A 16,751-nucleotide genomic window follows, 5' to 3' on the forward strand; every position below is an offset into this window, starting at 1 on the left:
AATTAAAGGAAGGAAACGATCATAACAGTCATTTTGAACGATTTAATAAGAGGATCCAAGAGGACGTTGTGCTGAAATTACAGAAAGGCAGCATTAAACAGTTGCTGTTGCCAGAAATGTTGTTTGTGGGTAATTCTAATCAAATCTAATGTCAGAATATCTTGAGACTGTGATTGCTGCACTCAACTCTGCAGCACATACACTCAATATCCTGAAGCTCAGTCAAGAAAAACTCATTTGTTACCCTGATTGATCCACTTCAGCAACCGCAGTGCTATAAACATAAAAGGTCAAGTCAAGTGACTTTTGATTGTAATTATGCTTATTAACTTCAATCTTGTCTGGTGGATAAGGTCTAAGCATTATATTTATCATCAATTTCAGCATATTTTCTTTGTGGAACATACTAGTCATTTTTTAGCGTATTCCTCTACAACCAAGAGGCAGAGACGAACCGATTAAACCAAGCTTCACTGAATCAATGTGGAACCATCTTTGAGTCCTTATCTATTCTGAACGAGCTGCATTCATGAAGTCTTTTGATTACCAGGCCATGAAGTGGAAAATTACAGCTGCACATTCTCACATAAGAAACCAACTTATTAGCTACATCTGTTAACGTTTCAGAGAGTGAGCACTTTCTAGAGTAAGTGGAAAATTACTTGATTTGCATAACTCACATTACACTGCATTAGTAAAGTGTGTGTACAAAACATCAATGCATTGGGATTCATATCATTCCGCATCAAAGCAAAAGGTGCTAAAAGCCTAATAAAAAATTAAGGAAAAAATATATATAATTTATAACCAACACTTTCCAAAATGGCAAAATAAATGTAAGAATGAAGAGCTACTAAGTTTACTGGCAAAACAATACACAGACTCATGTTTTCCACAGTGATCAATATTTTTTTAATTTTTCTGACCAAGCAGCTTTCCCCCAAATGAACAACTTCAGTTTTGAGAAACCCAAACAAAATATTCTTTAAATTAAAACCCCTAAATAGTCAAGTCTATTAGGTCCTTAAAGTGATTCCTGTTACTACAGACACGTGGATGAGTTTCTCTCACATCCACAGCATATCCAGCATGTCCACTAGTTCTCAATCCTTCTGTTTTCTCAGTAATGGTCAAGACAGAGTAGCAGCAATGGAAGGGCAGCTTTCATTCACACTGTTCTGCTTGCATGAGAAACTGATGGAAGAGATGAGATCAGCCTGCTGTGTTGTTTCTCCTATTTTCCCTTTTACAAATGAACATCCTCAACTAATCACATTAAGTAACCTTAAAAACCTTCCATCTGAACCAAGACTAAATGTTCATTATGCTCATTAATGTTCATTATGTGCATTATCTGCCATATTACAGTCAAAAATAATGCAATTTTCAATAATCTAAAATTATCAAATTATAAAAGAAAATGAGTTCAGTTTGTTGATGCAATCAATGAATGGAAGCAAACCAATTATGTTCTCTGTGTGTTTTAGAAGTTGAAATTTTAGATGAATTACTACACGGGTCAATTGTATACTGCAAGCTGATGAGCAAGACAAAATGCAGTTTCTCTCTCACCCACACAAACATTCATGCTCATTCTAAGGCTTTTAGCCAGGTGAAATGTGAAATGAACTGTGGCTAGATGTTGCCTGGTGGGCATCTGTGTGTATGTGTTTGTGTAACTGTAGCTCTGAGGGGGAATTCCACTGCTGTCCAGAGGTTTCAACCAGCTTTTTCTGGAGGATCCAGTTCCAACTGGTTCTTACTCTTTGATCTAGAACAGTATAAACATTTGCAGTATTATCAAGCATCACATTCTCATGATGCAATATCAAAAATGCTGATGAATACAAAATGTCAATGTGCTTAGTGAGAAAAGATGGATATGTATTGCCTTTTTACCTCTGTGACAACTCCAGCAGCAATGGTCGAGCCCACATATCTCAGCATGAAGCGTCCCAGTTCTTTATAGTCCTTATAGAGCTCCAGAGCCACAGGCCTCTGTGTCTGAATCTCCACCACAGCGTTCTGTCCTTTACTCAAACACCTGCACAACATTTATACACCATCAACATCAAGTGGACAATGCCTCTTCAGTAGAAACACTATTCTGAACCATTGTTAGAGAAACAATTCAATTGTTTTTGTGACATTTACATTTTATTTTACCTCAGATTTATTTATATCACCAAAATTTATTTTGAATAGTTTTATTTTTTGTTAACAATAGCAACAAGCGCAAATGAGATTTGAGAGCTACAGCAAGAGAAGAGATTCAGCGAATAATCTCTTAGATTTATGTTCATCGTATAACAATACTAAATGTTCATCATAAAAAATCTGTGATACGGCATTGTTTAGAAAATGACACTTTTTTTTTTTTTTAAGAATATGACAGTCGCTGTTCACTTTTCACAGTTTCACTAAAGAACTGAAGTCATATAGGTTTTGAACAACAGGAGGTTGAATAAATAAATGCTTATGTGCAAAAATATGACTCCGTATCATTAATCTACTTACTTTGGTTTCTTCTTGAGAACTTCTCCACTGCTCTTGTGTAATACACTGACTAACTTCCTAATAGTGGCTGGTTCGCTTACAGTCTGATAATGTAACAGTACCTGACAATCAAACACAAAACACAAGCAAATGTTAACAAATGCACTTGCACATGCCTCATACACACACACACACACACACACACACACACACACACACACACATATGAAGTGACATTCAGCCAAGTATGGTGACCCATACTCAGAATTTGTGCTCTGCATTTAACCCATCCAAAGTGCACACACAGAGCAGTGAACACACACACACTGTGAGCACACACCCAGAGCAGTGGGCAGCCATTTATGCTGCGGCGCCCAGGGAGCAGTTGGGGGTTCGATGCCTTGCTCAAGGGCACCTAAGTCGTGGTATTGAAGGTGGAGAGAGAACTGTACATGCACTCCCCCCACCCACAATTCCTGCCAGCCCGGGACTCGAACTCACAACCTTTCGATTGGGAGTCCGACTCTCTAACCATTAGGCCACGACTTCCCCACCCAAAAAAAAAATATATATATATATATATATAAAGATTGAGAGAGAGAGTCCAAACAGAGTATTTCCTCACCGGGAAGCCTTGTGTGATGGGAACTTCTATATTAAAGAGTAGAATTCTTGCTCGGAATCTTGTACAGGCTCTGATGGGCTCTTTAGGATCACAGAATATACATCCAACACTAGAAAGAGGAGATTGAATGACGACAAAACCTCATACATGATCATACAGAATCAACAGTGCCCAGAGTTTTTAAGACCAGTGTTTCTTTGCACACTCACTTTATTTTGATGATGTCCATGCCAGTTACAGTTAGACTGACGTGATCACCAGCAGCTGCCCAGTCTAAAGCTTCATCATGAAGAGTGATGCCTAGAGACAGGACGCATCAATAAAAAAAAAATAATAATAATTGCAATAATTTATGCCTATTAGGGCTAGGTGATACACCACCATTCAAAAGTTCGAGGTTGGTAAAATCTTTGAAAGAAATATTTTTATACTCACCTAAGCTGCATTTATTTTATATATATATATATATATATATATATATATATATATATATATATATATAAACTGTAAACATTGATATTGTGAAATTTTATAACAATTTAAAACACTATTTAAAATTTTATTTATTCCTGCGATAACAAAACAGTATTAAAAAAGTACTAAATTTACTAATAAGTGTATATTTCCATAATATTCATTATTACACATTATTTTTATTGCTACATTAAGCACATTCACAACTATTCTGACCAGTGCCAATACTGTGCATCCCTCCTACATGCAGCATCCATTTCTTAGACACAGTACTGGGAGAAAAAAAAAAATCACCAAAACAGTTTTAAAGCACTGTAAAGGTTAGTAGCAAATTATTAGTAGTGGTATTGTACGGTCTTTCATGACCCAACACCACCAGAAGGGGGCGCTGTTTCACATCGTACTAAAGCAATGCCTATCTCTAGAGGCTGACAAAGCTGCGTGTTTACCTTTAACAGTACAGGTCTCATTAGGAGGCATGGCCAGAAGTTTATCTCCTGTCTGAATGAAGCCAGCCTCTATCTTCCCCGTCACACAGAATCCAGAGCCCTGATCTGAAAACAGTATTTAGGTGATCATAAAGTAAAACGTCTCTCAACTGGATATAATAAAAGAGTAAAAATAAGGTTTTTTTTCATTTTTGGGTATCATTTTTTAAATGACAAGGTAACACATGGACAGAATCGACCTTGATATTTGTGCATGTAGATTTAGTGCATTTTGCTTTTATGTTGGTTCCCATGCTGACCTTTGAAGACGTCTGAGACACAAAGCCTGAATGGCTTCTCCACGGACCTCTGGGGTGGTTTAAATGCATCTGCAGACAGATAGAAAGAAAGAGATAAGGAAAGATGCAGTAGTCTAAAGGTTTTCTGTTTGTTTTCTGTTTGCCAAATTTTGGTAAAACTCAGTAAAACTGCTGAGGATTCTCACAACTCAGCCACCAATCAGATCACAGCATCACGACACAGAGCTTCTGCGAAAATCATCACAGCAGAGGATTCTACATTCTTACACATACACATCTCTGTACATGAAACCAGAAGCACCCAACATTTAAATGTGCCACATCAGATTTTTGAGCCTAGTGGATTTTTTTTAATGCAACTTAAAAAAAACAAAAAAAAACACTTTGATCATTAATTTGCATAATTAATGAAGCAGAAAAACACTAGGGCAGAAATAACTATTTCACATATCTAATTTTGGTCAATTTAGACAAAGTCACACCTTCTACAGACCATTTGATCGTTATCTACTCACCCTCATTTTGAACGGAATGATTTTCCCACCCGAAAACAGAAAAAGATTTATCAAAATCTCCTCTTATTTTGTAATAATAAAAAAATATATTACATTATATTATATATGCATGACATCTTTCTTTGAATGTTGTCCAAAACATATAAACAAAATATTTAAATGGACACATGCAAATGTGTGTACATAAATAAACACACCTATCTGTTCCAATAGGCATGGGCCAGTGTACCAGGCTGTAAGATCTGCAGCTTTACTCCTAGTGGTCAGATTCTCTCCTGATAGCCCGCTGGTAGGGATGTAAAACACATCGGAATCCTGCAAAGACAAGCACGTTTGTTACACATGGCACAGATCATTTCCATAGTGGAATGTGCTGTTGATGGATTAAATCAACAGGCTGAAAGCAACCATGAAATGTTTCTTTACATTCCCAAACCATTCACCACCGATGTTTTTACTGGCCACAGAACAGAAACACTGGATATATCCAATAACACTTCACAGGTACACAACACCTATAACTGTAAGACAGTTAACTGCAAAAACATTATGTAGATCTATAAAATGTGTCAAATATAAATTTAGATAAACTCAAATACTAGAATATGGCTAGAAAAAGTACCAGATATGCACAATAGTCTCCATTGTTGTCATATAGAGCTGCATTTACACTGAAAAATTATAAGAATCTCTCATGTTGGCAAGAAATAGCACATTGTACTCATAATATTTTAGAAACTAGACAAACTAGAAACAAGTTGAGCAAAGTTGAAACTAGTAAAAAGCTGAGGCCTGCAGTTAGTTTCTCTTCCGTAGCCCATATTTCATTATTACAATGTAAGAATTCTCTTCTATTCTTGTATGTTTTTGAAGGAGTAGTTTATACAAAATTGAAAATTCTGTAATTTCTTTTTACTCATCCTTACATTGCTCAAAAGCCATCCATATATATTGGTTCTGTTCAAATAAAAATGTTTTGTATTACGTAGAATATACAAATTGACCTTTTGCAAGACTTTTTAACATAAAATTGCATTCATAATTCATATGGATTTGTGCAAAAGTGAAAATGTTCCCCTCCACCACAGCCTGATTTTTGCTCAATTAAAACAAAAATAAAATTAATAGGGCATGTCAAAATGCACTAGTTTGATGTCAAATGTTTTGTGAACATATCTGAAGATTGTCAACAATTAATAGCTTAAATTTCAATCTAATTATCTAATTCTCACATAAAACTATATCGTATCACAAGTTCATAAAAATAGCACACTGGACATTTTACCAAACGTTTTCATGTGTTTTCCAGAAAGCAAATGAGTCATAAGGGGTTCATCAATGGAAAAAAAAAAATTTTTTGTGGGAGAAAAGGTAAACAGTTTCTTTAATATGCATTTGCAGCACACACTCATGGAAAACCAGAGAAGACAAACAAGAATCAGTCTGCAAGCTAATATTGTGTTAGATTCAATCAGAAACATGTATGTGAAACATATTTTTAAAATGCAGTTTCTGGATGTGTAATCAATCAGATAAAGCCTCACTTTACCTAGAAGCACTAACAGACAAAAATCATGCGCTTAAAGGGATAGTTCACCCAAAAATTAAAATCCCTGTCATCATTTACTCACCCTCAAGAAGTTTCGACCCTGTATAAATTTATTTCTTCTGCTGAACACAAAAGAAAATATTTTAATATTTTGGAGAAGAAAAAAAAATTTGTTGGTCCCCACTGAGTATTTTTTCCGTACTATGGAAGTCAATGAGGACTATCAACTGTTTGGTTACTCATATTTTTCAAAATATCCTATTTTGTGTTCAACTGAAAAAAGGAACTCACACAGGTTTGAATAAATGATGACAGAATTTTAATCTTTGGGTGAACTATCCCTTTAAATGAAAGTAAAAAAGGGGGAAAATTACTAACGGACAACATGTAGAGGGGAAAATATATAAACATCCTGCATGTGCACAGCCTACATTACCTTAAAACCAGCCTGCTTCAGAAAGTGACCAAGCTTAGAGATGATTTCCTGGAACCTCTCCTGCTGCCAGTTCACCTGCAAACACATACACACACACACACACGATGTGATGAGCAGGAGTGGTGGGAGAGGGATTGAAGTGGAGTTCTCAGACATAAATAAAATCATGATTGACACTGCCGTGGTTACTGTACGCTGTTGTGGTCATCATGGTTACCCACCTGGTCCATCTTGTTGACAGCAACGGCAAGCTGTGTGACTCCAAGAGATCGAACAAGCAGGCCGTGCTCACGGGTTTGCCCCCCAGCCTCGAACCCGGCCTCAAACTCCCCACGGCTGGCATCCACGACTAACACAGCCACATCTGCCTGTAAAACACACACACACACACACCACCTCAGACAGTCTGAGACCAGCATCCACCACTAAAGACACCTGCCAAGACACCCAAACACTAAAGTTTTTCAAAGTGTGTTAAAAAAAAAAAAAGGTGGAGACCTTTAATAATTACTAATTTCTATTTGTATTTGATATGTAACAAATGAAACAAATTTTATATAAATATTGATATATTTAATTATATTTGTGTGTGTGTGTGTGTGTGTATGTTTGTATATATATATATATATATATATATATATATATAGAGTCGTGGCCAAAAGTTTTGAGAATTACATAAATATTAGTTTTCTAAAATTTTGCTGCTAAACTGCTTTTAGATCTTTGTTTCAGTTGTTTCTGTGATGTACTGAAATATAATTTCGTTTCAAAGGCCTTTATTGACAATTACATGACATTTATGCAAAGAGTCAGTATTTGCAGTGTTGGCCCTTCTTTTTCAGGACCTCTGCAATTCGACTGGGCATGCTCTCAATCAACTTCTGGGCCAAATCCTGACTGATAGCAACCCATTCTTTCATAATCACTTCTTGGAGTTTGTCAGAATTAGTGGGTTTTTGTTTGTCCACCCGCCTCTTGAGGATTGACCACAAGTTCTCAATGGGATTAAGATCTGGCGAGTTTCCAGGCCATGGACCTAAAATGTCAACATTCTGGTCCCCGAGCCACTTAGTTATCACTTTTGCCTTATGGCACGGTGCTCCATCGTGCTGGAAAATGCATTGTTCTTCACCAAACTGTTGTTGGATTGTTGGAAGAAGTTGCTGTTGGAGGGTGTTTTGGTACCATTCTTTATTCATGGCTGTGTTTTTGGGCAGAATTGTGAGTGAGCCCACTCCCTTGGATGAGAATCAACCCCACACATGAATGGTGTCAGGATGCTTTACTGTTGGCATGACACAGGACTGATGGTAGCGCTCACATTTTCTTCTCCGGACAAGCCTTTTTCCAGCTGCCCCAAACAATCGGAAAGGGGCTTCATCGAAGAATATGACTTTGCCCCAGTCCTCAGCAGTCCATTCACTATACTTTCTGCAGAAGATCAATCTGTCCCTGACGTTTTTTTTGGAGAGAAGTGGCTTCTTTGCTGCCCTTCTTGACACCAGGCCATCTTCCAAAAGTCTTGGCCTCACTGTGCGTGCAGATGCGCTCACACCTGCCTGCTGCCATTCCTGAGCAAGCTCTGCACTGGTGGCACTCCGATCCCGCAGCTGAATCCTCTTTAGGAGACGATCCTGGCGCTTGCTGGACTTTCTTGGACGCCCTGAAGCCTTCTTTACAAGAATTGAACCTCTTTCCTTGAAGTTCTTGATGATCCTATAAATTGTTGATTTAGGTGCAATCTTAGTAGCCACAATATCCTTGCCTGTGAAGCCATTTTTATGCAACGCAATGATGGCTGCACGCATTTCTTTGCAGGTCACCATGGTTAACAATGGAAGAACAATGATTTCAAGCATCACCCTCCTTTTAACATGTCAAGTCTGCCATTCTAACCCAATCAGCCTGACATAATGATCTCCAGCCTTGTGCTCGTCAACATTCTCACCTGAGTTAACAAGACGATTACTGAAATGATCTCAGCAGGTCCTTTAATGACAGCAATGAAATGCAGTGGAAAGTTTTTTTTGGGAAGTTAATTTTCATGGCAAAGAAGGACTATGCAATTCATCTGATCACTCTTCATAACATTCTGGAGTATATGCAAATTGCTATTATAAAAACTTAAGCAGCAACTTTTCCAATTTCCAATATTTATGTAATTCTCAAAACTTTTGGCCACGACTGTACATACATATATATATATATATATATATACACACACACACATACACACACACACATACACACACACACACACACACACACACATATATATATATATATATATATATATAATCAGATATCAAATACAAATATTGTAGAATCTATCTGTAATCTAATATAATCTATATTAAAGATTCTCAAATCAGTATTGCTTTGTCATGTCAATTTCAACTTTCGACATCATACAGTAGTAGTCTAGACCCAATACACACCCACCCTCTATATACACACACACCCACTTGCCCCCAAAAACCCGTTCGCAGCAGACTGACAGGAGGAAATGAGTAAATCCGGTCTGCACAATGTGACTAATTTCATTCAATGCTTTTGGAGGTATCTTCTAAATCCAAACACACACTCATATAAAGAGTACTAGCGGTGGTGGCACCCAAATCCACAAAGAACGAGTTTCATTGAGACTTTACTGTGTACAAGAAATTACGCAAAGACATCAGTTGTCCTCTCATCAACTCGTGTGCACGCAAAAACTGAGTAGGCAAATGAAAAACAGAGGACTTGATTAAATTATTAACTCAACCAGAAATTAAAATTAGGACATTTACTCACTTTCCTGTCCCTGTAAATGTGTAAGACTTTTATTATGTGGAGACATTCTGAATAAAGTCCCCTGTTTGCCATGCAATTACAAAACTAAGATTAAAGCTTTCAAATAATAAATAAAAAAAACACCATGAAAGCACCATAAAAGTGGTTCATATGACTCGTGCAATAAATTCCAAGCCTTCTTAAGCCATACAAAACCATTTTGTGAGAAAGGGACCAAATTACATCACTATTCAATGGTAATTTTCCCCTGTAGTGAGCTGTTAACCACCGTGGCCAGATCACTAAGTCAGTAAGTTGAACTTGAATCAGTCATTTGTCAATGATTCATTAAAACCATGTTTTACCCATATCAACTGCTTCACTAAAGATCCAACGCAACAGAATGATTCATTCAGGAATCAGACACTGCTACAGCACTTCTCTCATGAATACACCAATGAGTTACAGTAGGGCAGATGTCAAGATTTTTAGTGAACCACTTTATTAGTTTGAAATTCATGTCCAATTCAAACACAAAGGTATCATATGGCTTTATAAGATTGGGAATATAGTGCATTGCATTACAAACTGTATGGACCACTTTGATGGTGCTTCTGCATCTTTTCTTGAAGAATTATATATTTAGTTGCTGCTCATTGCAAATGCTTGAAAAAACATTATTCTGTATTGTGGGGAAGATTTAAGACAACATGAGAAAATCTTCATTTTTGGGTGGACTATACTAAGTGGAAGTACCTGGGCTGCCCCTGTGATCATGTTCGGAATGAAGTCTTTGTGTCCTGGTGCGTCCATCAGAGTAATAACTTTTGAGTCAGTCTCAAACTTTGTCATGCCCACATCCATGGTCACTCCTCTATGAAAAAAAACAAAAAGATGATAAATAAATATTAGTTTGAGTCACTTTAACCAAATAGAAATTAGATCTGAATGTGTTTTTATTAAACTTACCTGTCTCTCTCCTCTCCTGTTTCGTCCAATACCCACGCATAAGCAAATGAGGCCTTGCCAGCTTTCTTGGACTCCTGCTCATATTTATGCATGGTTCTCTTATTAACGTTCCCTAGCAGATATAAGAGATGACCCATCAGAGTGCTCTTACCAGCATCTACATGACCTACACACAAACAAAAAAACAAAGTTCAAGCTTCACATTTACTGCATATACACTGGTTTTGTTACCTAACATAGAGACATTGGGCATCCAAATACTTTAGGGGAAGACTTTATGGACTTGTATTCCTTTTTCACCAGGTAATTAGATAAATCAAAAAATAAAACACCAAAATTTAAAGTGGATGATAATGGCAGGATTGATAGTGGTAGAAAGAATAGCATGCCTATGACCACCAGGTTGAGTAACGGTTTTCCTCCTTGTCTCTTCTCCAGTTCAGCACGGATGTTGAGCTGCTGTTTGCTCTTTCCAGCTGGTCGAGTCGGGGTTGGGGCAGTAGAGTCTTCATTCACAGCTGATGGTTTGGATAGGGTCTCTGTGGTTGGTGGAGTGGTGACCTCTGGACTCGGCCCTCTTCGAACTGATGGGGCACCAATGCCATTTTCTTCCGCACTATAAAGACACACAAAACCAAATGTCACCTCAGAATTTTTAAAATGGCTTGCTGTGTATTATTCTTGTTCTTAAAGTCAAAGTCAGTTCATTTGACATAAACAAGAACAAACTTTCTGAAAGCTAATATAGATGTTTGTGTACTGAACAATCTACATGTTTAAATTTTAAACTCAAAATGGCAACATTTTGGTAGTAAAAACCTACAAATTTCTTCTGAAATGGAAAGACTGTGTGGAGACTTTAGTCCTCTAACAGCCATTTAAACAAACTGTTAAGAACAAACTAAACTAATTAAAAAAAAAGTACACTGGCTGTTCCAGCTGCAAATACCCCTACACCATTTCTACTGCGCTCGATGGGTGCGGTCTGTGGCTGAAGGAGTGGGAGTGATGGGCTGTGGGTTTCTGTTTGTGAGTGTGTGATATTAATCTACATGCACCAGCCATCTGCTTTGCCAGAATGCAATGTAGGTAGACAACCTTGGCCTGGTTAGGAGAATGAATTCTGTATTCTAAGGGCAGATCTTTGGTATTCTGTGGCTAGCAGATAACAAATATAAAGGTAATTTTTTCCATGCATTTCAAAAAAGCATGTTAACAAAGGATGCAAATCTCAATTCCAATACTTCAAGACTCAAGACAACCATCTAATTAGCCATTTATCTGACAGTTTTATCCAAAGCGACCTACACTTTCTATTACTCTGGTGTCATGCTGAATTTTTTTTATAAAAATACAATAAAATTAAATTAAAACTAAAAATGTAAAAAATCACAAAACTAGATTAAATTAAAATTACAACTTTTGAAATTGAGGGACTCAAACACAACTATTAAAAAAAGCTTCAAATATTCACTGATGCTCCAGAAAGAAACATGATGCATTAAGAGCCGGGGGGTGAAAACTTTTGAACAGGATGAAGATGTCCACATTTTTCTTATTTTGGTTAAATATTTTTTTTTTCCCATTTAGTTCTGCCCTTCAGAAGCAACAGAAGATAACTGTTTCCCAAAAAAAAAAAAATTAAGTACAATTTACCATGACTTTCAAATTCAAATGTTTTTTTCACCCCTGGCTCATAATGAACCGCGTTTCCTTCTGGAGTATCAGTGAATGTTTGTACCTTTTTTAATAGTTGTGTTTGAGTCCCTCAATTGTCCTCAGTGTGAAAAGATGGATCTAAAAATCATGCAGTCACTGCTGGAAAGGGTCCTTATATGCAAAAGATGCTGGAAAACTGAAGAATCTGCAGGACATTGAGGACTTTTCTGAAGAACAGTGCTCGATTTAACTGTTCAGAACAAAACAAACGACTCATGAACAAACAACAACAACAAATAAAAACAGTTGTGGAATATCTAGGTAACCACACACAGTATTAAGAACCAACTTTTGAATGAGGTTATTTTAATAATTTCAGCTATTTTGTTTCTTGTGGACTATGTAAAATATTTTACTCAGGACAGTATTAAATAACATGGATTTTGTATGATCTCTCTTATTTTGTTAAAATTATTCACAATTTCACAGATTCTGCAAGGGGTTCCCAAACTTTTGCATGACACTTTTATTGTGTTAAACTACATCACATACTATGAAATACCTTGTGAGTGACAGTTTAGACCACAGTTACTCATTGCGCGGCTCGTCAAGCTATAACTGGCGGCTCGCATAGTAGCTTACAGTATCACACTGCCACTTGCCTTCAGAGCATGTGAGGCGGGAGCGAGCGGGGAGCGCGAGCGGGCGGATCTTGGACGGAGCGCAGAGCGGCAATTTCAAAAGGACGGTGGACGGAGCGTCGCATTTCCCACTCCAATTTCGCTTTGCTCACACCACAAGTCTGAAGCATGCTCATTCAAGCTTGACCCTGAATCCATTAGTCTTGCACAGTCATCAACAGTAGACTATTTTCAAGCAAAACTCGGCTCAATAATGGAGTTCAAAAAGTAAAATGAGAATTCATAGGCTACAGGTGTAGCCTATCAATATAAGTCGCTCCGGAGTAGCCTATAAGGCGAATCAGTCAAAAAAATGCGCCATGAAGAAGAAATAACATATAGGCCTAGCCTCGCACTGGACTATAAGTCGCATTTATTTAGAAATGTATAAAAAAAAAAAATAATCTTATGGACGGGACAGTTCTCCGTTACGGACGTGAGCGCTCTGACAGCGGCACTAAAACTGCTTTAAAACTTTCACTGAGACCTCAAACAGAAAGCACAAAGCCCGTCTTTAAATTTGATTTCGTTTTGTATTAATTGTATCTTAATTTTAATCAAGGTTTCATCAACCAATTGTCTGGATTTAATAAGAAGTAAATATAAAATAGATAACCACGATACGAAGGAGCCGGTGTGAACCTGGAGTTTGTCTCATGAATGAAGCGAAACTCAGCGTATAGCCTACTTGCCTCACAGACCCGACAAATAGGCTACATATAAAGCTTGAAATGTCTACTTTTAAACAAAACAATTCAAAACGAAAGAAAACAGACTGCTCTCCCTCCCGTATGAAATGTGCATTTCTCTCAGGCGCGTTCACTACTGCGAAGATCACGAGTCAGCATCTTTCTAGCCGACAGACATAAAAAAAAATTAAATGTCTTCTGCTATATTTTACATATTCATAATCATTAATTTTGCCGGTTCGTTGTGACAGCTTTTAGGTGCCCTTAAATGTTACATGAATGCATCAGCACTGAAAACATAGAGATTTTTTTTTCTTTTGGGGGCATTTTGTTTGACATGCATGCCAGCTTTCGCTCATCCCACTATTAAAGTAAATCTGTTCTTAAACGAAAATGTATTGGCCGTGTTATTTCTTTTTTGTGGTTTATCCAATTTATATGTAGAAATGCACATGTGCAAAGGTGACTTAGTATGTTGTCGTAAAAGTGGCTCGCCTTTTGATTTTGCTCTGCCAATGTGGCTCTTGTGAAAAAAATAGTGAGGATCACTGGTTTAGACTGACAAATCACTGAAAACGTGACATCTCATCTGATTAGGACACGTTGATACAGTGCATTTATTACAGGGACAGTCCCTGTGGAGTAAGCTGTGGTTAAACGCTTTGTTCAAGAGTGAAAGATGAATATGCAGAATGCCCCCTTATAAGGTTTGAACCTACAATGTTTGGGTTAAAAGGGCAGATCTTTAAACCACTTCCACATTACCTCAATTGGCTTACCTTCGCACATCAAAGCCCATGGTCTGCTTCTTGCCTGACACAGTCATGCGGGCAACCTTTGGGACAACCTCTGCTTCAACACGACTCTCTGGAGCCTCCCGTGCTTTAGCTTGAATGTAGAAAACAGCATACATACACTTCATTTGGATTCTTTTGAACAATTTTACATTATTGATATTTAACTTTAATATTTCATAGGAATAGTTCACCCTAAATACAATTTACTTCCTCTCAGGCCATCCAAGACATAGATGAGTTTGTTTCTTTATCAGAACAGATTTGGAGAAATGTAGTATTACATTTCTTATCCCCAATAAATCCTCTGCAATTAACATCTTGTGAAAAAGCTGTATTTTTAATAAACAAATTAGTTAAGAGTCCTCTATACTTAATATTGCTTTCTACTATTAGTAGAAAAAAAAGTTGTATTGTCTGAACCAGGAGAGAAATAAGCACAATATGATGCACTGTTTACTAAAACAATCCATATTGTTTATAAACAAATATGCTGGCAGATTTTGATGTGAGAGGACAACTAGTGACGCAATTTTTCACTCAAGAAAGCATTAATATGGATTATATTTCGACGAGAATCGACTATTTAAAGTTAAAATGCCCTAAAGGGGTCATATGATGCTTTTTTAAAGATCATTATTTTGTGTATTTGGTGTAACAGAATATGTTGACATACGTCGGAAATGTAACGATCCTTTCCATAATTGCGAACTTCATCTTTCAAAATAAATGTAAAGATAGTCCTTAGTTTTACCATCAGTTCAAGCCCAAAAGGGGAACAGAGTGTGACAGACACAGTGATGAAGCTCGCATGTGTTTGCAGTACACGGACGGTTAAAACAAATGACTGTCTCGCCCTGTCTCTCACTCACATGCGCCGCTCAAAACTCCGCATTTGAACATTCAGTAGCAAATACTTAAAATAATAACAAAACATACTTACAGTAGCTGATTCAAAAGCACCAGATTGTTTTAGCAAAGTAAGAATTACTTCCTATCCTAGGTTCACAAAACAGTCGTCCATAAAATACGTTGCTGTTCTGTTGTAAGTAATCTTAAAGATTCCTAAATGCATCTAACTTTCAGAAGGCCAAATAAAGTGCTTTTGCTTTCACCTAGATACACACAGCATCTCCCTGACATGACTGCTTCAACACTAACTGCGGTTACTGAAACCATGCCTTCTTTGTGTGAACATTTGGGCGGCATTACGAAAATATTTCCACATAGTGATGTAGACATGTCAGGGCGTGTTTGAATGAGCTGTTTTAGGGGGGCGTGGCAGAGTCTTAACTTTGATAAAGAATATCTCTTTGGATTTGAGACTTTAGTCTTTGCAACTTTACAGATCTTCATTATGCACCAAAAGCTTGTAACACTCCAAAGAGAAAGCTAAAATTTAAATCTCATCATATGACCCCTTTAATGATGGATTTGTTTTCTACAAACACAAAGCTTTTCACTTCACAAGAATTTCATTGATGTTTGTATCAGCTGTTTGGACTCACATTCTGACGGTACCCATTCACTGCAGAGGATTCACTGATGAGCAAATAATGCAATGTTATGCAATTTGCTCCAAATCTGTTCCAATGAAGAAATTAACTAATCTTAGATTTTCAGCCAATTTTTTTTATTTTGGGGGGAATTATTCCTTTTAACAAAAATATTTTTTTCAGTACAAAGCATGCCTTTTGCACCATACTTCTTTCAGAAAATGTATGACAATGTACAATTTATGAAGACATGTTTCCTGTTTGGTACAGTTTAAAGGGTTACTCATTTTCAGATGAGCAGATGTGTCAGTGCACTCGACATGCACTGAGCCTTGTTTTCTCACTATCTTATTGAAATTCATGAGTCAACTCCTCCACGCTGCAACAAAACAGACTCTCAGAGCCAGAGAGGGGGAAGGGATGAACGAAAACGAGGATGAGTATTTTTTTGTCCCTGTAAGGTAAATGGCTGCAGTGAGTTGCTCAGTGTCTTGTCATAGCAGTAGAGCCGTTTCAGTGGCAGCGGCCACAGCCAGTCATCTCACTGAGCAGTGAACGCTCTGGCCAGGAAAGGGTTAACTCCAGCACGTCACTCGTACTCCCACACTGACTGTGCACTTCCAGCACACAAAGGGTTAATGTGCTAAAATAACGCCACCTCTAACCCCCATGAACAAAAAAAAAATATATATATATATGTGTCTGACTCACCTTGGGGGAAAAAAAACAGATCTTAATCATTTTTAAGATATCATAACGTGAGAATGTACATGTTTTTGCATTCTTTTATAAACTAACGTTAATAATTATATAAAAGTAACCATTATACAATCCCCAGAAGTTATTGAG

At 37.2% G+C, this 16,751-nt stretch overlaps 2 protein-coding genes across 2 annotated transcripts in view; one reads left to right on the plus strand and one right to left on the minus strand.

Moving 5' to 3' along the window:
* LOC132129196 (armadillo repeat-containing protein 1-like) overlaps positions 1 to 16,751 on the plus strand; it is a 428,278-nt gene that overhangs the window by 343,775 nt on the left and 67,752 nt on the right. The gene's annotated exons all lie outside the window — the stretch shown is intronic.
* The window catches only part of LOC132129479 (HBS1-like protein), a 29,738-nt gene continuing 13,875 nt past the window's right edge, over positions 889 to 16,751 (minus strand). Inside the window, exons 5-18 of the mRNA XM_059541098.1 lie at positions 14,392 to 14,500; positions 10,974 to 11,200; positions 10,585 to 10,750; positions 10,372 to 10,489; positions 7,065 to 7,211; positions 6,844 to 6,918; positions 5,056 to 5,173; positions 4,344 to 4,412; positions 4,045 to 4,149; positions 3,331 to 3,421; positions 3,122 to 3,230; positions 2,518 to 2,618; positions 1,900 to 2,044; positions 889 to 1,771 (exon numbers count right to left, since the gene is read on the minus strand). Coding sequence (XP_059397081.1) covers positions 1,760 to 1,771; positions 1,900 to 2,044; positions 2,518 to 2,618; positions 3,122 to 3,230; positions 3,331 to 3,421; positions 4,045 to 4,149; positions 4,344 to 4,412; positions 5,056 to 5,173; positions 6,844 to 6,918; positions 7,065 to 7,211; positions 10,372 to 10,489; positions 10,585 to 10,750; positions 10,974 to 11,200; positions 14,392 to 14,500 — 1,592 coding nt within the window. The 3' untranslated portion in view covers positions 889 to 1,759. The remainder of the gene's footprint in view (positions 1,772 to 1,899; positions 2,045 to 2,517; positions 2,619 to 3,121; positions 3,231 to 3,330; positions 3,422 to 4,044; positions 4,150 to 4,343; positions 4,413 to 5,055; positions 5,174 to 6,843; positions 6,919 to 7,064; positions 7,212 to 10,371; positions 10,490 to 10,584; positions 10,751 to 10,973; positions 11,201 to 14,391; positions 14,501 to 16,751) is intronic.

The sequence above is a fragment of the Carassius carassius genome, chromosome 46 (genome assembly GCF_963082965.1).
Source record: "Carassius carassius chromosome 46, fCarCar2.1, whole genome shotgun sequence".
Lineage (NCBI taxonomy): Eukaryota > Metazoa > Chordata > Actinopteri > Cypriniformes > Cyprinidae > Carassius > Carassius carassius.